Here is a 22,458-nt window from a genome sequence, read left to right on the forward strand (position 1 = left end):
CTTCAGAAGGCCTTTACTAATAGATCTTATAGGCCTATATAAACCCCGTGGAAATGGGAAGAGCCAGGATATTTTTTTTTAATTCCTCTGTTTGTGTTTGGCTGAAAGAAGAAAGCCATGCATACCTAGGATGGCTTGAGGGTAAGTAAATAATATTAAAAAAAATTTGGTTGAACAAACCCTTTTTAACCCCTCTTATGATGCTGAGCAGTGACGCATGTTTTCTGTAAATTATTAGTGTGTTTCGACCGCGAGGTGGCGGTAAAGTTGCATCGGTGGCCCGGCGATGACGGCCAGAGGGAGAAGAGCAGTGTTGTTGTCTTCCGGGTGAGGTGTTGTTGTCATCATCTTCTTCTTCATCTTTAGTGAAACGGAAAAGAAGACTAGTGTCTCTCTCCTCCGCCGGTTATTTAAGTATGTGGATCCCCGCCGATGGATGTCACGACAAACACTGAGGAGATTTGAGCTGAGAACTTGATCCAGCTGCTTGAACTTGAGGTCTGAGCTTGCCTTGACTCTTAAACCACATCTAAGATTGGAGAATCAGTGTATCGAAACCTAGTGAAGCATGTATGAGGCGTTATAGCAGCTCACTAGGTTTTGATACACGACATTATATCTGACGGATGACACGTTGTCAGTTATTTGGTTTGCATTTTACGATCTGTTCACTTTGCCAGCCAAACCTGACCGTGAAAATGTGCTGAGCACCTGAAAATACAAGCATTTTTACGAGCTAAACTGCTACAAGGTGGTTGACAGCAATGTCTTACATGCTATTCATAATCCAAAACTGTTCTTGTACCATCCTTGTGCTTTAAATTTGATTAGAAGTCGAATATGCGTGTTAATTTGCATGTTTGTTAACACCGCAGAACCATTAGAAACAAAAAGTGTGACCAGTTTCCTGATATACATTTACCTTTTATACAATTAACCAAACATCTTTGTATTAAAGAGACAATACAAGCTACCCATCATGCAGTTCTTTGATGCATGTTACCCTTGTGACAAAACAGCGTATTGAATGTACACTTGTAGTGTACTCTATAAAGGTATATTATATTATAATAAAATACTTGCCAATATTTTAGGATAAAAGGCCACTTAAGTGTAAACTTTCTTGACTATGTTTTTACTTAAAACGCTGGAAAAAGTGACTTTGTACCTATCAAATTAAAAGTTTTATTTTAAATGGGTACACCTATTTTAATTTGCTGACTAACATACTAACGCACTTGTAAAGTACTTCATTATAATTTTAACTGTGTTGTGTCTTTCAACATTACAATTAAAGTTAATATATTAGCGATTGCGAATTAGATGTAGCCTAGCTTACTAAATAGATTTCATAATTTCAAATGTGCAATTCCAAATATATTTACACACAAGCATCAATAGAAATTAGTATATTTGGCAGTACACTTAACGATATTTCAAAGACAATTGATGTAATCATTAAATAACAAAAACGAAGATGTACTTAAAGGGATAGTTTATTTCTCATGTCGATCCAAACCTGCAAGACTTTCGTTCATCTTCTAAACAAAAATGAAGATCTTTTTAAAGAAATCTGAGATAATTCTGTCCCTCCATTGACAGCTACGCAACTACCACTTTGATGCTTCATAAAGAGATTGTAAAAAATAATATAAGAATATGAGCTGAATATATAAATATAAGAAAAATGTAAGAAAAAAAAAAAGCCCGTTCATCATATTCATCAAGATCAAGTCTTTTCAGAAAATTTGGACTAAACCGCTCAATTCGTATGGATTAGTTTAAAAATCTCTTTGTGAACTTTCTGAAGTGTCAAAAGTTGCGTAGCTGTCAATGGAGGGACAGAAATCATTTTTGGGTGATCTATCCCGTTAAAGGATAATTCCGGTATTTAACACCTTGAGTCTATATTGTAGTTTGTTTTGGATGAACAAGAGTGGTGGACAATATTTTTTTGACAATGGTTCCTCTCTCGAGTTTTTGACTATAAAAGAATTGGCCATGGACCCATTTAACATTGGAGTCAATGGGCATGTCCGAAAATGTCATTAAAACAGCCAATAATGTTCGTTTACAAAACTGTTAAACTCACCGAGTGGTTAGTGGTGTTCGTTGATGATTATAAACAATATATCGTCGCAATATATGATTCCAATCCGTTTATTTAGCTGTAGTGGAACTATTTTTTCAACAATGGGATTTTACAAAATGACGAATAAAACACGACAGAAACTGTATTTCGCAACACTTTTTGTTTCTGGAACATCAACTAACATCACTAATCACTCGGTGAGTTGCACAGTTTTGAAAACTAATGTTAAAGGCTGTTTTAATGACATTTTCGAACATGTCCATTGACTCCAATGTTAAATGGGTCCATGGCCAATTCTTTTATAGTCAAAAACTCGAGAGAGGAACCATTGTCAAAAAAAATTTGTTCACCACTCTTGTTCATCCAAAACAAACTACAATATAGACTCAAGGTGTTAAATACCGGAATTATCCTTTAAGTCCTACGTGATGGGTTAAAAAAAACACTCATAAATTCAACTAATCGCATTTATTATAAATTTAAATGAATACATTTTCCTCAAATTGTAAAGTGCCTTCTTTTCTGTTCCTGTTTTTAACGTGTACTTCTCTTTCATTAATCACTGGAGCTCTTTCACTGGCAGCACGATGTCGGTTTCAGCGCAGGACAGGGCCGCGCGCTTCCCTTCGGACTGGGAGGATGACGAGCGCATGGCTTTCTTGTTCTCTGCCTTTAAAGAGAACCGGGATGTTGACTGCACAGACTGGGATGGGAAGATCGACTTCTGGAGTCCTCTGATCATTGACCACTGCAGGACACGCGGGTCGGTGTGTGTGAGTCTGCAGGACTTGAATGAGAGTTTCAGAAGGAAGGGCATCGTTCCTCTGGGCTTGAGTACTGTCATTCAGAGCATGATTCGGTAAGTCGCTGTCACCTCGAGTGTACCGGCTGCGTTCGAAAGCTGACTTTCTGCCTCGCTGCACTATCAGGCAATGACTTTTCAGGCAGCGTTTGCACACGAATGCACCTCACCAAACTGATTTCTGAGGCAGCATCACTGTCTAATGATCTGCAGCTAAATAGAGAGAGCTTAGGGGAGTGAATATTCATTTAATCACTGTGATTTCTTGCTAGAAACGACATAAAAAGTGGGAATTTATTCCTCGTCTGACTGTATGCACCAAACCGTGACGGTTCGGGATGAATACATGTACCGTCCGTCACACCCCTAATTCACACACTATACGCAACTTTTAGATGCTGTCTTTAAAGGGGTGGTAAAATGCCCTTTTCACAAGATGTAAAATAAATCTCTGATGTCCCCAGAGTGTGTGTGTGTGTGTGTGTGTGTGTGAGAGAAGTTTTAGCACAACATACCACACAGATATTTTTATATAGCATGGTAAAGTTGTCACTTTTTGAGGGTTTGCATAAACGCACCGTTTTGTGTCTGGCCCTTTAAATGCAAATGAGCTGCTGCAGAGGGCGGGGTTTCAAGAGCGTATGCTGTGTGTGTGTTAGCAGCTGCGATTACCTCACGCACACACACTAAAATGACATAAACTGTTCTGTCTTTAATGTTAAAACGGAGTCAGACAAAGATGGAGAGACTCAAGAAGAAGTGACAACATGTAGAAGCAACAGGACGTCTCTGAATGGTCAGTTGATGAATTTATGTCGCTGATGTGGAGTTAACGATCTTCAATTAGCATATTCTGTCATGATAATCTATAAATCGCTCGTATAGGAACTGAAGTGAGACGCACACAGAGTGACTTTCTATTGCATGTGAAAAGATGGATGCTAAAGTTTGAGCTGACTCACAAATGTGCTCGACTACAACAACTCTTCCTCTTCTCAACATGGACTGTGTTCCTGGGGGCGGGGCTTATGTACATTTTAGGGTTGCTGATGTCACTAACCCGGGAGGAATGTTGTGTAGTTCCTACCAGCCGTTTGTTGTAGTCCTTTTCTTTAAAAGCAAATATCTTCCTTTGCTTTGAACTTTGAGCGTTGTAACTTTGCAGATGTTGCGTATGATCAAACTGCAACATTACACACTAACTAAAGTTAGAAAAGTGAAATCATAATCAACCACCCCTTTAAGTTTTAGCTCAAAATGTTTTGTCATGGAATGGAACGCACAGGATTGTGGGATATCAGAGGCAGTGAAGGATGCATCTAGACTGCCTTCAAAGATTGATCAGATGAAGGGATCTCAGGAGACAGGAAGTGGAATGAATGCGTCCTCCGGACGGCAGCATTTTTAGGCTTTCGGACGCAGCCAGTGTCTCATAGATCATGATGTTTTATCGTTACATGTATTTATGGCATGTTATTGGGATTTGTTGTGTCCTTCTAGGAGTGGGAAGGTGCAGAAAGAGTCCGAGTTCGCTGCAAACGTAGACTCGGGCTGGCTGTCGTGGGGTGTCGGACTCCTGTTAGTCCGGCCTCTGAAGTGGACTCTGTCGGCTCTGCTGGGCAGCGGGAGGGTCCCGCTGGAGGAGATGTTCATCGTGATAGAACTGGTTAAGGTAAGTGTGTCTTCAGTCAAAATATGAATCGAATATTCAATTCAAATGTTTAAGTTAAATGGTTACCTAACAGAATGAAGTCTTTAGCCAATAATCCCCATTTGCATGTATATGCTACAGTTCAAAAGTTTGGGGTCAGTAAGAATGTTTTTTTTTTTTTTTAAGAAATCAACACTTTTTCAGCAAGGTCAATAAAAGCTACAATATGTAAGATTTTTGTAATAAAATATATATAAAAAACACTTACACAGTGTGATATATTTCCTTCAGTTGTGTACTTACAATGTCCCAACAGTTCCCAAAGATTTTTAATTTCAGAGAAATTTCACTTTTAAATAATGGCTCGTCCCTGTTCACCTGTCGCCTGTCAATGACGTAATATCCGCGTTATCCCTGGTTTCCGCTCGTACTGCCATAGTAACCATGGAAACAGACGTGGACAACTGCATTACGTATAGCGGCACGCTCACGCTGTTGTTGTTTCGTTCAAACATGGACCATGGCAAGCAGACTTTGGTACAAAAGGAGAAATAATATGAGGATATTCGAGATGCCGAGAACTAACACAATGAATAACATTATAACTTTCTACACACTCAAATGCAGTTTAGTGTGATATAGTGTAGACCAGAGCCATAGAGAGAGAGAGTTGCGACACTCTTTGATGTTGCCGCTATGGCTGTCACGTGGTTCATGTACGCCCCAATAGTTCCAAAACATACGCTGGCTGTCATGTTATTCTATGGGACAGACAGCAGCGATTGCATTATTGAACGGTAAATATAAAATAAAACACATACCCAAGTACTTTTTCAGCTGTTATTGCATTTTGTTAATGTCAGTTTTGCATTTGGAGGGGCAACGAGGTACTGTATATTACTTAGATAAGTTTTAGGCTATATTTTTGGAGGGAAAAGCTTATGTTCATGGTCGCATGGGTAGTAGCACTGGCTTTAGCGGCTCTAACTTAACTTTTCCATATCATTCATCTGATGATGGACGTCTCATGATATTTATTTTAGCACAACTGGGCTGTATTAGGCTATTGATTCCCGTGATTTTGCTTATAAATTCCGATTCAGCCATTAGCCTAACGTTACCTTCGTGATCACGCAGAGGTCTGCCGTGGCGGACCGGTCCGTTCAGAATTCGCATGGCTGATACAAATTAAGGTTTTCAAATAAAATATTTTTTATTAAACAATGACAGACAACAAAAATGTGTGCTTGTGTGAACAAGAAAAACAAAAACCAGGGGCAGGTGATCCATGAAACATGATCCTAGATGTCCAGCATTGTTCTCACAAGCCGCTTCACTCAAGACAATAAATGAAAAGTTAGTATATCCCAAAAAATCTATTAAATAAAAGTTGCTATAAAGGTGGTAGCGATGAATTACCGAACTAATCAGATATGCTACCTTCACAGCTGGCGAAGTCACGCTGGCAATGCTAGAAAATTGGTTGAAATAACCAAGATAAAATATAAATAATTACGCTGTGCATATACAAATGAAGACCAGTATAAGCATCGCAAAGGGCCTCTGATACAATATAGACAGTTGACAATTCAAAAGAGGTCGATATTTCAGCAAGTTACCTCTGGAACAACTCGACGCGCAGAAATGTAAGTGAATGGGGTTCAACGCTCAAATGACAGTGTTTGGAACTAATCCGATCTCCTAATCCCGGAAGTAGGCGGTTAAAAGCGCCGCCATTTTTTACAATGGAGGTCTATGGGAGTGTCGCAACTCTTTCTCTCTATGGCTCTGGTGTAGACCTAGTGAAACAGCGTTTAATTCGTCTAATAAACTGACCTGTGTGAGTATTAATTATCTGATATCTGTCTCTCATTAGCACTTGCGCCCTGCTTCATAACACAGTCATGTTAAAAACATTCACTCATCCATAAACATTATTAGATCTTTCGGCATGACAACAAGTTCCATAATTCTGCTTAATGCGTCATCAACCTACGCCTTTGTTATAGTGAGAGGTTAGTGTCCCCTAGCGGTGAAAAAATGGCATATTTTAGCTTTAAATTAATCAAAAATGGCAGCAATTTTTCAATTTCAAATACATTTTTTTAACTTTATCAAAATCATGGTTTCCATGAAAATATTAAGCAGCAAGTCTGTTTTCTTGAGCATCACATCATCATGTTAGAATGATTTCTGAAGGATCATGTGACACTGAAGACTGGAGTAATGATGCTGGAAATTAAAATGGAAACGCTGTTTTATTCGCAAATGTTTGATCCAATTTTGCGCATAAGTTAAACTTGCAAACTTTTGGAAACATAACTACTGTAGTGTATTTTGCAGTGCCCTTTTGACTGAACATATACATATACTGCAATATGCAGCTGTCCATATTAGGGAACAAAATGAATACTAAGACATTCTTAAAATTCACATCTCTTTTATTTTTAACTCGTAATTTTTATGATCTAATTTTCAATGATCAAAAATACAAAAAAAGGAGTGCACCCAAATTAACAAAAAGAGTTGCATCTCACTCCACAAGGTTATTGTGCCTGATGAAGACAAATTATCGAAACGTTGCGCTATTTAAAAATATTTTTTTGGAGCTGTGGTTATAAATACACTTAATATCTCATTGTTGACATTAATTTTTTTTTATTTATTTATAATTTGCAATAAAATATTTGTTCTCTTGCAGGAAAAGGCTGCGGCGCTTTTGTCGGCATATCGCGGTTCTCCTCTAGCCGTGCGCTCTCTGCTGTCTTTCCCAGAGCTGCGTGCGCTCTCCTCTCACATCTGTCCCGACGAGAGCACGCTCTGCATGGCTCTGCTACAGCTCCAGAGAGAGAAACACGTCACCGTCTCACTCCATGAAGGAGAGAAGGTGTGTGTGTGTGTGTACAACAGCGAAACCTGATGGACTCGCGAAGACTTTAGGATAGAAAGTGGATGTTTTGTGAACATTGTGTAGATACTAATGCAGGTTAACCATTTTCAGTGAGTCCTTAATACACAGCCGGTCAAATGTTTGAGCTCAGATTTGTTTCTAAATTTTTTATACTTTTATTCAGCAAAAACATTAAATATATCAGAAGTGACAGACAATTACAATGTTCTTTAGAATTCTGGAAAAATAATGTTTTATGGTTTCCACCAACATTTTTTATTCCAACATTGATAAAAAGAAATATGTTTTTTGAGCAGCAAAATCATGAAGGATTTCTGAAGGATCATGTGATGCTGAAAATTCAGCTTTGATCAAAATAGATTCAGATAGAAAACGGTTATTATTTAAAATTGCAGTAGTATGCCACAATATTACTGTTTTGATTAAATACATGCAGTCTTGGTGAGAATCTTACGCTCCCTAAAGTTTTGAAATAGAATAATGTTCCAACATTTCTGTCAAACCTGTGTCGCTGAAGGGCTCTGATAGCACATGTTTGGGTTCAGTTTGCTCAGTTCTGATTGAACTTTTGATCTTGTCTCTGTATAGCTGGTGAAATTCAGTCAGGCCGGACAGGGCCGTGTGTCTCCTGTCAGCGAGGTGGACCTGGGCATCTATCAGCTCCAGCGCAGCGAGAAGCTTCTGGAGGAGAGGGTGGAGGTGCTGGGACTGGAGGCAGAAAAGTGAGCCGGTTCATACAAACTCTATTGACATCGGCTGCGTCCGAAAGCGAAAGAACGCTGAGGGAGGAAGGGAACAAGGCCCGTCTGAATCCTATGATCGTGTCACAGCCTGTCTACAGTCTGAGATACCTTCATTTGCACAGCGCAGACGTATCCTTCACTGGTATTAGAAAAAAATTGTGGTTGTAGTTCCACCAGAGTTCCACTGGGGGCGATCGCCCCCGAGTGCAAAATGAATGGGAGTCTATGGGGCTAGACGGCTAAATTTGTCCCTTTCAGCCGATTGCCGTTGAGAAATCTCAGATTTGATTGTAGGTTTGGCAAGTTCAACATGGGTTATAGGTCGAAAATTGAATGAACGAGTACTTATGTCCTTTCGATTTCTTACAGGTTGAGTTGTTGTTGCCCATAACCCGCTAGCATTCTGCTAATGAACGCTGATTGGTCAGTGAAGGACTGGTTACGACCAGAGATACCGCTTGATGGCATCATGGCATCCGAAGTGGGAACAGAATGTATTCTAGCAGAAACTCTTCTAGCACGTGTGTTTGGTCTGTGTCAGCTGTGTTGTGTGTTTACCTGTGCCAGCTGTGCTGTCGATGCCTCGAGAGAAAAGAAAGTGCAGAGCGCGAAAACACCAAAGTGACTGAAGGATTGCCGTAAAGCAGTATCTCTGGTCGTACGATGTGTATGACGTCATTGACATTTTGCAAGACTTTTTAAAGCAAATAAGTGACTCTAAAAAATCTAACAACCAGCAATGTGCAATTTCTTTGCATCTCCTTTCGAATACAACATTCAAATTACTAGACAAAAAATTATATCTTGAGAACAGTGGATTTTGAGGGGTATAGCTCCATAGACCTCCATTCATTCTGCACTCGTCCTGTGAGCGCCCTCATATGGAATCAGAGTGGAACTGCAACCAGTCAGAAGCCGGAAGTGTAGCGAGAGTGAACCTTCTCCCCTTATTAGACATTCTCTGCGTTTACTCAGATCGGTCTCAGTCACGAGATCCAGTGAGAAGCGCTTGAATTCAGCGAAGAACACAAATGTCTCAGTGATTTAAACCAGTTTAAAGGCAGATGAAGCGGCGCTGACGAACAGGAGAAACACTGTGCGCAACGATACAGTCAGAAGCTTTTCTACAAATTCCCATTATTTACCATGGATTTACTATAACGTTAGCCTATTAATATTAACTGCACCATGTGGGATATACATATTGAATTGTATTATATTATTATTGTAGACAATGTATTAAAGGACTAATGGAATATAATTACAGTATTTAATCATGTATTTAGGCTACTGTTTTTCATACATTTCATGAAGATATCAAAGTCAACACAAACCTGTTTCAAGACTTGACCCCCATTAGCACATGCAGAAACTAAGAAATTAGTTTTCCAATAAAGATATTAATTTTGTTAAGTACCTAATGTAAAATGTTTGAATGTTCTACCTTAGATTTGTAAAATGTTCCCCTGTTTGGCAAGTGTTTGTCATGATATGTTCTGACAATAAAGAGTACCGGTAGTCTAAAACCACAATTAACGCTCTACAACTTTCACTTAGGAGCAAAAATATGCCTTTAAACTTGAAAGAAATAAAGATTTGACATTTATCGTGATAATTATCTATATCGACTAATATAAAAGTTATTTTTCGTAATTTGTGTAATAGGTCATACATTTAAATCATAATGGTCATAAAAAGGTCTTAAAAAGTCATTACTATGACTTACGTTACTGACTAGCCTATAAAAATGAAACATGACATGGCGTATTGATCAACGCGACATAGCACTAAAACGTATGACTATCTCCATTTGCAAAATTGGCATGCCAAGTTGGCCTCTTTTCTCTAGCCACATCCATATTCTCCTCTTTCGCTTGTTCCTCTCTTTTTTTCAGCGCACATAAAAACCACAGTTCCCAAAGTGCGACTCATCTTGCTCAATTTGTTCACCACTAGCTCATGCTGATGATGTCTTAAGGCCATTGCACACTGAGTCCGAAATTCGCATCCGAAATTTTCGCACGTTAAAAAATAAATACGACCTCACGTTATGTAAATCACGCTTGCACACTGCCTCCGAAACTTTCGTCCGTCATAAAAAAAATCGAAACGGGTTCGATTTTCTGCATTTTTCGCATCCGTAACAAGCAGTTTGAATGGTGCTTTGACAATTCAGAGCCACCGAATCACGAATACGAAAAAACGCATACGAAAATTTTGGACTCAGTGTGCAATGGCCTTTATTCTTCTACACTTACGTGTAGCTTACGTTACTTCCATAGATGTTTTTGTTGAGTTTATTAGATCCATGTCGTACAGTGTGATTAGTAATGATCTTATAGGATTGCTGAAGCAGGCATAAGGCCCCTTTTGATGTCGTTTCTAGCAAGAAAATGGTATTGTAGTAATGAAATATTCGCTTAGTTATCACTAAAGCTCTCTCTATTTTCTTGTAGGTTATTAAAAGAATAGTTCACCCAAAAATAAAAATTATCCCATGATTTACTCACCCTCAAGCCATTCTAGATGTATAGGACTTTCTTCTTTCAGACGAACACAATCGAAAATATCCTGGCTCTTCCAAGCTTTATAATGCCGTTGAATAGTGCCGAGTTTTTCAAGCCAAAAATAGCACATCCATCACAGAAGTAATCCATACGGCTCCATGGTGATGATAAAATGATAAAGGCCTTCTAAAGCAAAGCGATGTGTTTTTGTAAGAAAAATATCCATATTTATGACTTTGTAAACTATAATCACTGGCTTCTGGTAACGGCCATACACGAGTCGAGTTCTGGCGGAAGAGTGACCTCTGACCCGACGCATGAAGAGTGACCTCTGACCCAACGCATGACGAGTGACCTCTGACCCGACGCATGACGAGTGACCTCTGACCCGACGCATGAAGAGTGACCTCTGACCCAACGCATGAAGAGTGACCTCTGACCCGACGCATGAAGAGTGACCTCTGACCCGACGCATGAAGAGTGACCTCTGACCCAACGCATGAAGAGTGACCTCTGACCCGACGCATGAAGAGTGACCTCTGACCCGACGCATGACGAGTGACCTCTGACCCGACGCATGACGAGTGACCTCTGACCCGACACATGACGAGTGACCTCTGACCCGACGCATGAAGAGTGACCTCTGACCCGACGCATGACGAGTGACCTCTGACCCGACGCATGACGAGTGACCTCTGACCCGACGCATGACGAGTGACCTCTGACCCGACTCATGAAGAGTGACCTCTGACCCGACGCATGAAGAGTGACCTCTGACCCGACGCATGACGAGTGACCTCTGACCCGACGCATGACGAGTGACCTCTGACCCGACGCATGACGAGTGACCTCTGACCCGACGCATGACGAGTGACCTCTGACCCGACGCATGAAGAGTGACCTCTGACCCGACGCATGACGAGTGACCTCTGACCCGACGCATGACGAGTGACCTCTGACCCGACGCATGACGAGTGACCTCTGACCCGACGCATGACGAGTGACCTCTGACCCGACGCATGACGAGTGACCTCTGACCCGACGCATGAAGAGTGACCTCTGACCCAACGCATGAAGAGTGACCTCTGACCCGACGCATGACGAGTGACCTCTGACCCGACGCATGACGAGTGACCTCTGACCCGACGCATGACGAGTGACCTCTGACCCGACACATGAAGAGTGACCTCTGACCCGACGCATGACGAGTGACCTCTGACCCGACGCATGACGAGTGACCTCTGACCCGACGCATGACGAGTGACCTCTGACCCGACGCATGACGAGTGACCTCTGACCCGACGCATGACGAGTGACCTCTGACCCGACGCATGACGTATTGATGAACGCGGAAGCGCAGAGGATAGAGCAAAACACCGGTCACGGATTAGAAGTCTAAAACGAGATTTTTTAAAGTGAAATGTTTAAACGATTTCAATATAAGAGAAGAGCAGCTACATCCTATAAAGATTTAACATGGATATTTGTCTTACAAAAGTGCTTGGCTTCACTTCAGAAGGCCTTTATTAACCCCCGGAGCCGCGCGGAGCACTTTTATCATGGATGGATGCACTTTAGCCGCGTTTCCACCGCGGGAACTTTCCCCAGGAACTAGGAACTTTGGGCTGGTACTCGGTGTGTTTACACTGCAGGAACCAGGGTCTAAATGAAGTTCTGGGTAAATATTTCCCCCTCCGAAAGTCCCTGCTGGCGAGGTAGTACTTTTTCAAAGTTCAGGAACTTTCGGGGGCGGGACTTGTGCGCTGAACATGCTGATTGGTTGTGTTCACGCCGCATTTTGATTGGATGACTCCACGCAGCATTCTATTTTAACCGGCATTTTTAAAAATCTAATGCGGTTCGTGGCTTCATGCATAGGGTTGCCACCCGTCCCTTAAAATACGGAATCGTCCCGTATTTACAAGTAAGATGATGCGTCCCGTATCAAATCAATAAGGGACGCGATTTGTCCCGTATTTTACATTAGGCCCACATATAGTTGAATAAAAACATAAGGATTTTGCAGTATGGATAATACTAATAGCAAATATAAAGAAATCAATTTCTTAGTAGAGAAGCTCATTGCGTGATTGCATTTTAGCGTCTTTGTTTCTATAGCGACTGAGTCTCGTGAACATGCGCTGTAAACCTGCACGTGTTTAACCCCTCGTGCGCTGGTCGGGTCTTTGACCCCAAATGACGTTTGCTGAAATAAATAAAACATTATATTTGTCCAAATGATGTGAGACTTTGCACGGTTGACAACACTTTCTACATCTACAAAAAAAATTTAAATACATTTGAATAATATCTGTTTTTTTATGTTAGTGTGGGGGGAGAAAGTCACACTTGTGTTGTTTCAACAAAATGTCATTTTGAAACATAATAGTTTTTTTTTTTAGGATTTATAGTTTTAGGAGGATTTATTATATTTTTTTTACTTTAGGCTATATAAATAAATATTTTTTAAACAAAAACAGTAAAAAAAAAAAAGTTAAATTCACTTTATAAAAGACCCACATTTCTAACGTTCATGGATATGGATAATTTGGTTTAGTGTAAGATTTTTGCCCATCTTTTGGAAAATGCCGTTTTAAAAGTAAAGAAATTATCACTTTAGTAGATGGCTGCAGAGCTACACCATTTGCTATTTGACTAAAATACATATTTTCACTAGCTTTTAGTTGGATTCATATCTACATATTATGAAATCACAATTATAACAATAAAAATGACTTTGTCAAAGTTGAGCATTTGGGGGGGGGGGGGGGGGGTGAATGGGTGTCCCTTATTTTGACACACTGAAGGTGGCAACCCTATTCATGCAGTAAGAGGGTTCTGTCTGCAAATTTGGAATAAAAAATAAATAAAAAAAGAAAACACAGCTGGACCGACGACGAGGTTCAGGCTTTATTAAGCATATCTGTGTAACAGGAAATTTTCTGCGCGTTCGTCCCAGCCATCTCACGGTCAATGTCCGCATCGTCTAATTTTATAGCATTACGAGCTTTCTGAACACGCTTTAGTATCAGTGCTCGTCTCTTTTCTGCCGCTTTGTTAATTTCCTCGTTAGTAAACCAATACATCACAAACAACTGCAGCACAGTTTAAATCTCCTCCATACTTATTATAAATGTGGCGCTCAAAACTGGTTACTGTGCGTCGCAGACTGGGAGGAGCAGTCGAGCGCAGTTATAATCTTCCTGGTACTTTAGACCGCGGTGTAAACGCAGAAAGCAACCGGTCTGGGGCAAAAAAAAGTTCCTGGGACTAATTGTTCCGGGTAATTTCGGTGGAAACGCGGCTTTTGATGGACTTCAAAACATAAACGGCCATTCACTCCCATTATAAAGCTTGGAAAAGCCAGGACATTTTTTAATTAAACTCTTGTGTTCGGCTGAAAGAAGGATGGCTTGAGGGAGAGTAACTTATGGCATAATTCATTTTTGGGGGAACTATCCCTTTAAATCATGATGCGGCCTCAGAAGTGTGTGTTTCGTGAGTTGCCTTCATGCGCAAACGCTGCCTGGAAAGTCATTACCTGATAGACAAAAAGTTCGATGCCTAAGCTTTCGGACGCAGCTGTTATTTCTGTCCGGTGGCATGATGGGTAATTACAGTGGCCCTGCAGCTAAACTGCTGTGTGTGTTGTCTAACTCGCAGGTGTAAGCAGCAGGCAAAATCACTGCTTAAAGAGGGGAAGAAATCACAGGTATAAGCAGCACACTTTGTTTGACCCTTTTTGTGTTTAACGCCCTTTTAATGTAATAGGCCAGAAAAGTGTTGTAATGGATTCCCACTGTGTCCTGGCACAGGCGCTGAGGTGTTTACGTGGCAGCAAGCGTGTGGAGAAGAAAGCGGATCGTCTGTTTGCTCAGCTCGAGACAGTGAAGGGGATCCTGGACAGAATAGCAAACTCTCAAACCGACCGCCTGGTGAGACACACAAACACACAGATGACGCAGTCTGGTGTGAGTGACAGCACATGCTGGTGGCCAACACCAGGGAACCTCACACACACTCCTACCAGCCAGCTATATGGCGAATGCCATATTTTTCTAGTTGCGTTGTGTTTTTTAATCTTCTGAAACGTGCTACTTATATTCCAAAAGCACACACATTTCAATTTGTAACGAATGAGAGTTACATGAGTTCAAGTTAAGTTGTATTGTGCATTTCTCACACACTGGTGGTTTCAGTTTCGCTTTAAATTAGGGCTGCAACTAACGATTATTTTTTATAATCGATTAATCTGTCGATTATTTTTTTGATTAATCGATGAATCGAAAAAAATAAAGAAAAACATAATTATTTCCAACCCTTTATTCAAAAACAGAACTGACAGTGCAAAAAATCCTCAGAAAGTGCACAAACAGAGCTGTTAAAATGCAAAAAACATACACATGTATGCTTTACATCTGCCAAATATATAGGCTTTTTTTTAAATAAAGTTTTTATAAACACCAAGCCTTAACTAATTAATTTAGAGTGAAGGGAACTCACATAATAACATGTTTGTTGTTTATAATGTTTGTTATTCAGAGGGCCTCTATAATGCTTTTTTGAATATCACATTTCATGCAGTGTGTAATATAGCGGTCTGTGAATGTAAAAGGTCTGCTAAGTTTTAAAGATCAAAGTACACGACAAATAAATATATTGTCTCCTAAATGAAAGAATGTATTCTGAACTTCCTAAACCGAGACATCAGTAATTCCAGTCTCACTTCCTGTTACAAATCTATGTAATACATTTGCATAATGCCAGTCTCTGGTCTTCATTGGCTGCCTGTGAACAACGTCTACTTTGCCCCTCGAAAACTGTATTTGTAGCTGAGAGTGGTAGAAGTTGGTCTTGTGTTGTATCGGCATGTTGAGAAGACGCTGTTTTCTGCTGTGAAAGCAAATCCACTTTGATGCACTTCCAAAGGATGCGACTCACGCTGGAATTTATACCGTTAGGCCCGGATCACACCTAACGCATTTTTCAGGTTCGAAAACGCGAGGCTTACAGCACTGCTAAAAAAATACCCGATCACACCTTAAATAGCAGTTCGTTGCGGTTTTTATGTTGCTAAGCAACCACCGAGCCAGCTGTCAGTCTAGTAGCGAGCGTGCGTGCAAAAAAAACTTTGGTTTGTTGTCAAGTAAACTGTCACATTGTAAAATCGTAGAGCTCCGGCCTAAGGGTGCTTTCACATCTGTAGTTCGGCTCATTTGGTCCGGACCAAGGGCGTAAAATTATACTTTGTAGCATTTTTCAGGCGTTTTGGTTCCTTTTCACACCACACTGATTGCTCTGGTCCGAATCAGTTGATGAAACGAACCAAAATGCAGTCACGTGACAACATCCACATCACTCGTTGGCCAGATGTGCCTAGAACATAATTCCATAACTGCACTTCGATTGGTCAGAATTAACATGTGGGAAAATTCCAACAAAACTCCCGGAAGTAAACAAAGAGGAGGAAAATCCGGCAGACATGCGGAGAATTCGCTCACAATGTATGTTCAGAATCAGCACAAGCTTTATCCGTTCGTAAATCCCCTCATAAACAACAGTCTCGACACAAGATAAATAAGAGATTCACTGTGCAGTGCGGACAACTTCAGTGTTTATGATGAGAGTCTTAGTGAGAGTGCAGAACGCGGTAAGTCGTGGCTTATAGGGAGCGCTATTGACAATCTAAATAATAGTTTTGTTTGACTACGGCAGCTGGTTTAGTCCAAAACTGCACAGTTCTTTGGCAGTTGGGTCTGTTTGAGGTCGGATCACGTTCTCACCACAAACAAACCGCTCCAGAGTTCGTTTGAAAGCGCACGAGAAGCTTGTTTGGTCCGCTTTTGGTGCGCACGCGATTGCTGCATTCACACCGGCCCAAACCAACCGCACCTTGGGGGACAACGAACTCTAGTGCGATTCAACTAAACGAGGCAGGTGTGAAAGCCCCCTCAAACCGACGCCATCGTTACTGTTTATAGTGCTAAGGAAGCCTCCAGAGCTGAAATTCAGATATGCTAATAGTCGTTTGGTTTCCGACACGCGCTGTAAGCGGTAGACCAAAAGACTGGGCCACCTGACCAATCAGAGCAGAGCAGAGCAGGCTCTCAGTAAGGAGGGGTTTAGAGAATCTTCCAATGAACCGGTTTCAGACTCAGGTGATGTGCAATGGATATTATGAGAAAACTAAAGTGTTTTTGACCTTGGATGCATGTAAACCTGTTGTAGGAAACTCTTGGTTTGGAGGAACCTTTAAAATAGCATAATAGGGGCACTTTAATATTTTTATGTAATAATAAAATGTGACTTGTACACCGATGCAACTTATCGGTTTTTTTTTCCTCAATAATGCAATTTTGACCTGGTGCGACTTAAAGTCAGGTGCTACTTTCTGGAAAATATGGTAATCTACTTTAAATGTCTTAAAGTCATTATTCACTCAAACTCTTTTTTTACCACAAAAGCAGAAACTTCTTGTTCTTCTTTTCCATACAATGACTGTGACCGTCAAGTGGTCAACAAAACCCCCATAAAACAATCTTTGTGTTAGAAACAAATTTAAATTTTAGTTATTCTTTCAAAATCTTCCCCTTGAAATAAAGCTCACGTGTCGTATGGACTTTTGATGTTTTTATGTTCTTTTTGGGGCACGATCACTATGAACCATCATTGTATGGAAAAGAGCTGCGTGCACTTTCTTCAAAATATCTACTTTTGCTTTTGCTCCACAGAAAAAATAACAGCTTATTGGTTTGGAGACTCCATTCACACTTTATCCACACGTTTTGTTGATACATTTGTGGATAAATTAAACTTGTTCACAACCACCTAGCATGTGTTTTCTTGAAGGAGTACAGGTGAAACTCAAAAAATTTGAATATTGTGCAAAAGTTCATTTATTTCAGTAATTCAACTTAAAAGGTGAAACTAATGTATTATATAGACTCATTACATGCAAAGTGAGATATTTCAAGACTTTATTTGTTATAATTTTGATGATTATGGCTTACAGCTTATGAAAACCTTTTCACAATATTCTAATTTTGATTGCTGTAAGCCATAATCATCAAAATTATAACAAATAAAGGCTTGAAATATCTCACTTTGCATGTAATGAGTCTATATAATATATTAGTTTCACCTTTTAAGTTGAATTACTGAAATAAATGAACTTTTGCACCATATTCTAGTTTTACAGTTTCACCTGTAAATAGTTTTGTTGTTGATGCACAGCACAAACGTCACAGGCATGTTGATTATGCTTGTCTTGACGAAGTGTTCTGGTGTGCGTGTGTGTGCACACGTGTGTGTGTGTGTGTGTAGGTGGTGCAGGCATACCAGGCCGGTGTGGCGGCTCTGAGGATCTCTCTGAAGGGTGTGACTGTGGAGCGAGCGGAGAACCTGGTGGATCAGATACAAGAGGTGATGTATGACGAATCTGCACTGTAGATATATATATGCTATGGTAGTTTGAATATAGTTATACATATTTTGAATGAAGGTCTTTATTTTGCATTTATGCTTTTTGCACAGTTATGCGACACTCAGGATGAAGTCAACCAGACTCTTGCCGGTGGGGTGCTGGATTCTGGTATTCAAGTTTCACTTTATTTATTTCACTGTGCTAACGCATACATTTAAAGCTAAAAAGAGACAGACGTATTCTGAATAGCCTATTCCTAATCCTAACCCTAACACGTTCTTGACTGAATTACTTTTGTAACTATATTTGTAATGTTATATTAGTTAGGCTAAATGTATATTAGTTAGGCTAGTTCCTTGCGTAAGTGTTCTTTAGTCTGTTGTTTTTTGTTCATGATATTTAGCTACAATTAAAGGGGGGGGGGGGGGGTATAATGCCCTTTTCACAAGATGTAAAATAAGTCTTTGATGTCCCTAGAGTGTTTATGAAGTTTTAGCTCAAAGTACCCCACAGATATTTGTATATAGCATGTTAAAATTGTCATAGGGTCCTTTTTGAGGGTGAGCAAAAACGCACCGTTTTGGTGTCTGTCCCTTTAAATGCAAATGAGCTGCTGCTCCCGGCACAGGGGGCGGAGCTCAAACAGCTTGTGTCCCTTTACCTCACACACGCATGTACGGAAAATGTCAATGTTTACGTTCAAGTTATCTTCTATTAACTGATTAGCATATTCTGTCTTGATAATCTATAAATCGTGTTCAGGGGGCGGGGTTTATTGTAATTTTAGGGTTGGTGATGTCACTAACCCGGGAGGAATGTCGTGTAGTCGCTACCAGCTGTTTGTTGTAGTCCTTAAAAAACTATTTCTTTAAAAGCAAATATCTCACTTTTCTTTGAGCGTTGTAACTTGATGTTGTTTATTCTCAAACAGCAACATTACAGACCAACTAAAGTTAAAAAAGTGAAATCATAGTCAACCACCCCTTTGTTTTGCAATAAGACTAAATGTGAATGATATCTAAGGATTTTTTTTTTTACCTTATTGGAATCGAAATTAGGAATCGATAAGAATCGGAAAGTTAAAATTCAAATGACACCCGACCCTAGTGTTTTATTGTGGGTTTTGCTACTGTATGATTGGCATTTCTCCCATACAGGCTTCTTCTATTCATTCATCAATGACAATAACGACTGGACTGAGTGTCTTTACCATAAAGTTGTCTAAAAGAGTAAATCATTCCTCATGTTCTCATAGGAGAGGATTCAGAGTTGGAGGAGGAGCTGAAGTCATTATTGGAGAACACTATCCTAGATAAGGACGCGCTCCCAGTGGTGCCCACGCACCCTCTCTCTCCTCCCAGGAAAACGGGAATCCCAGATGCGGATTTCATCCAGTCTCTGCCCTGCGTGCCCGATTCCAGCCTGGCCATCACAGACGAGGAGCTGGAGAGAGAACTGAGTCGACTCACAGTCTCTGACACAGGTTCCTTTACACTCTTCTTTTAGCGCTGTTGTTATTTTCTAAATGTTTCTAATGCCGGGGACACGCGTAACGACTTGCTGAAACTATTCCAGTCTGACTAAACACACTTACAGACTGTTAGTGTCCGACGACTGATTTTAAACACCAACTGTGAACACGACTCGCCCATGATCAGTCGTAAGTAGCAAATTACATTCATAAATCGGCCTTACAGTCGTTAAGTGAGTCCCCGGCTTAAGGCAAGCATCACTATTGCTCATACTTGGAATAGTGTTGTCAAAAAAATATATATTTTTTAGATGATTACAGCTTTTGACTACATTTGTTATGAGAAATGTTTGTACATCTGTTGTGAGTGTGACAGACACTTAAATGGCTTCCCTGCAGCTTTCTGCCAAATTAAAAGCTTAAGGTTTTAACTCCCGCAAGTGAAGATGTTTAGACATAATTGTTGTAATTTCACTAATGCTGTGTAGAGTAAAATAATATACTTATTATGAAATATTCACTTTTTATTTTGCAGTTGTATTACAATATTAATACATTTTTCTCTTACAAACCACACACACACACACACATAATATAAGTGTGCTGCTTAATATTTTTTTTTAACCTATGATACTTTTTTCAGGATGCTTTGATGAATAAAAAGTAATAAAAAAAAGAACAGCATTTATTTAAAATAGGAATATTTTGTAACTATACACACTACCACAAAACACTCACTGCGCTCTCCCAGCTAATTAGGTGCTGAGACCAATGTCCGTATCAATCCAAAAGTGCAAAAATGTCTGAACTCTACAAATATTTTATTGTTAACAGGAGATAAAGATAACAAACGTTTCGGCTCTTTGCTTTCGTCAGTGTCAGTGATGAAGGCAAAAAAATGAAACGTTTGTTATCTTTATCTCCTGTTAACAATACAATATTTCTGGAGTTCAGACCTTTTTTTCATTTTTCTGTGTTAAATTGATAAAAAGTGATAGTAAAGATTTATATTGTTATATATATTGGATCATGTGACACTGAAGATTTGAGTAATGATGCTGAAAATTCAGCTTTGCATGATCATATATCTATTAAAATAGAAAACCCTTATTTTAAATTGTAATAATATTTCATAATTTTACTGTTTTTGTCTGTATTTTTGATCAAAGAAATGCAGGCTTAATAACCAGAAGAGACTTCTTTCAAAAAACTTAAACAATAGTAATGCTTCCAAACTTTTGACCGGTACTGTGTGTGTGTATATATATATATATATATAAATACATATATGTATGTATGTATGTATGTATGTATGTATGTATATATATATATATATATATATATATATATACACACACACACACACACACACACACACACACACACACACCTGCACTGTAAAAAATAAATGTTAATAATATGTAAAATAGAGAATAAAAACATTATTATTATTGAATCAGCCTCAGTTATCGGGTGTTCGGGTCTAAGGAATCTTAGACACTAAAATGTCAGTTGATAAGAAAATGCTTTGATTATGGACAAAAGTACATTAACTTAGATACTGTTCAAATTTGATGCTCTTAATGTTGTGGCAATTTCCCCCCCATTGAATTAAAGATGTAACTTAATATTGTTATTTTTCAAGGTATTGTATGGAATTTAGAAATTCCAATTTGGTGACAACACTATCTTGGCGTGAGGGATTTGAATTAAAATGTTAATAAGTATTCGCATGTTTCACAGACACAGAAGCGCCACCTTTGCTGCATGCGGTTTATTATGATGGTGATGGTGATGTACCAGATTTATGTGTGAAGTGTTGAAACTGGTTGGTTGTTTTACATGTCAATCAAACGCCCCTTCCTGTCTAATCCTGCAGTTTGTTTTGACATCTTCCAGAGTCAAGCTTGCGAGATTATCAATCAGACCATCCATCATTGATTCATTTCATTACCAGCCATCCGTTCATTGAGTAACTCGGTTTTATCATCGTTTTTTATTAAAGTGCATATTTTCAGTTTCAGTTTTTGTTCTTTTTTACCAAAAAAAAAAAAAAAAAGTTGATAAATCACTGCTTTTTTCCTCATAATAGTCAGTGATTCTTTCTAGCCTCGTAACTTTGAGGTGATTTTCTGTTTATTGCGAGTGTTTGTGAGTGTTTTCTTGTCTCTGCTCCTCAGCTCCGAGGAGGATGGAGTCGGCACAGTGAGCACAAGCACAATCTACAGTGTGTTCAGCGCTGTGCGATGAAGAAAGCCATCAGATACAGTACAGAACGTGTGTCCTTACATTGTAATACGCCCTAAGTCTTTATGAAGAGCCCTTATTCATGTTTGTAATGGCATGTTTATTTTTTAAAGACAGTTTTAAGAGTGGCCTTCTTGAGTTTGTAAAGTCTGTACAATGTATTATTCTAATAAAAATTATACAAATTATGATGCCAAATAAACAATATTCTCTGTGCATTTGTTGAGAAGCGAGATGCTCACTCAGATGTGTCTACATTATTATTATTATTATTATTAAGATTTTGTAAAGAATATAGTATAAATCTCATTAAAAAGTTATAGACACTAAAGACAATCATTTATACCGCTGTTCAAAAGTTTGGGGCTGGTAATATTTACTATATTTTTATAAAAAATACAGTAAAAGAGTAATATTGTGAATATTTCTATTTAAGATTATAAAGTATTTTTTTGATGGCGATTGTGAATTGATCCTTCAGAAATTATTCTAATATGTGCTCAATGAATTTGTATTATCAATGTTGAAAATAGTAATGCTTAATTTTTTTATGGAAACCATGATACACTTTTTCAGATTTGTTTTTTGAATAGAACGTTTAACAAAATATT

The 22,458-nt window shown here is 39.3% G+C and overlaps 1 protein-coding gene across 1 annotated transcript; it reads left to right on the forward strand.

Moving 5' to 3' along the window:
- The first annotated feature begins 285 nt into the window (after positions 1 to 285).
- chmp7 (charged multivesicular body protein 7) lies at positions 286 to 22,035 on the forward strand. The gene is made up of 11 exons (XM_079638417.1): positions 286 to 498; positions 2,661 to 2,951; positions 4,395 to 4,566; positions 7,247 to 7,432; positions 8,045 to 8,178; positions 14,370 to 14,418; positions 14,522 to 14,641; positions 18,030 to 18,128; positions 18,240 to 18,297; positions 19,385 to 19,612; positions 21,781 to 22,035. Exons 2-11 carry the CDS (start codon positions 2,680 to 2,682, stop codon positions 21,807 to 21,809), a joined length of 1,347 nt encoding a protein of 448 aa, XP_079494543.1. The 5' UTR covers positions 286 to 498; positions 2,661 to 2,679; the 3' UTR covers positions 21,810 to 22,035.
- The last annotated feature ends 423 nt before the right edge of the window (positions 22,036 to 22,458 follow it).

The sequence above is a fragment of the Phoxinus phoxinus genome (genome assembly GCF_949152265.1).
Source record: "Phoxinus phoxinus genome assembly, chromosome: 15".
Taxonomy (NCBI): Eukaryota; Metazoa; Chordata; class Actinopteri; order Cypriniformes; family Leuciscidae; genus Phoxinus; species Phoxinus phoxinus.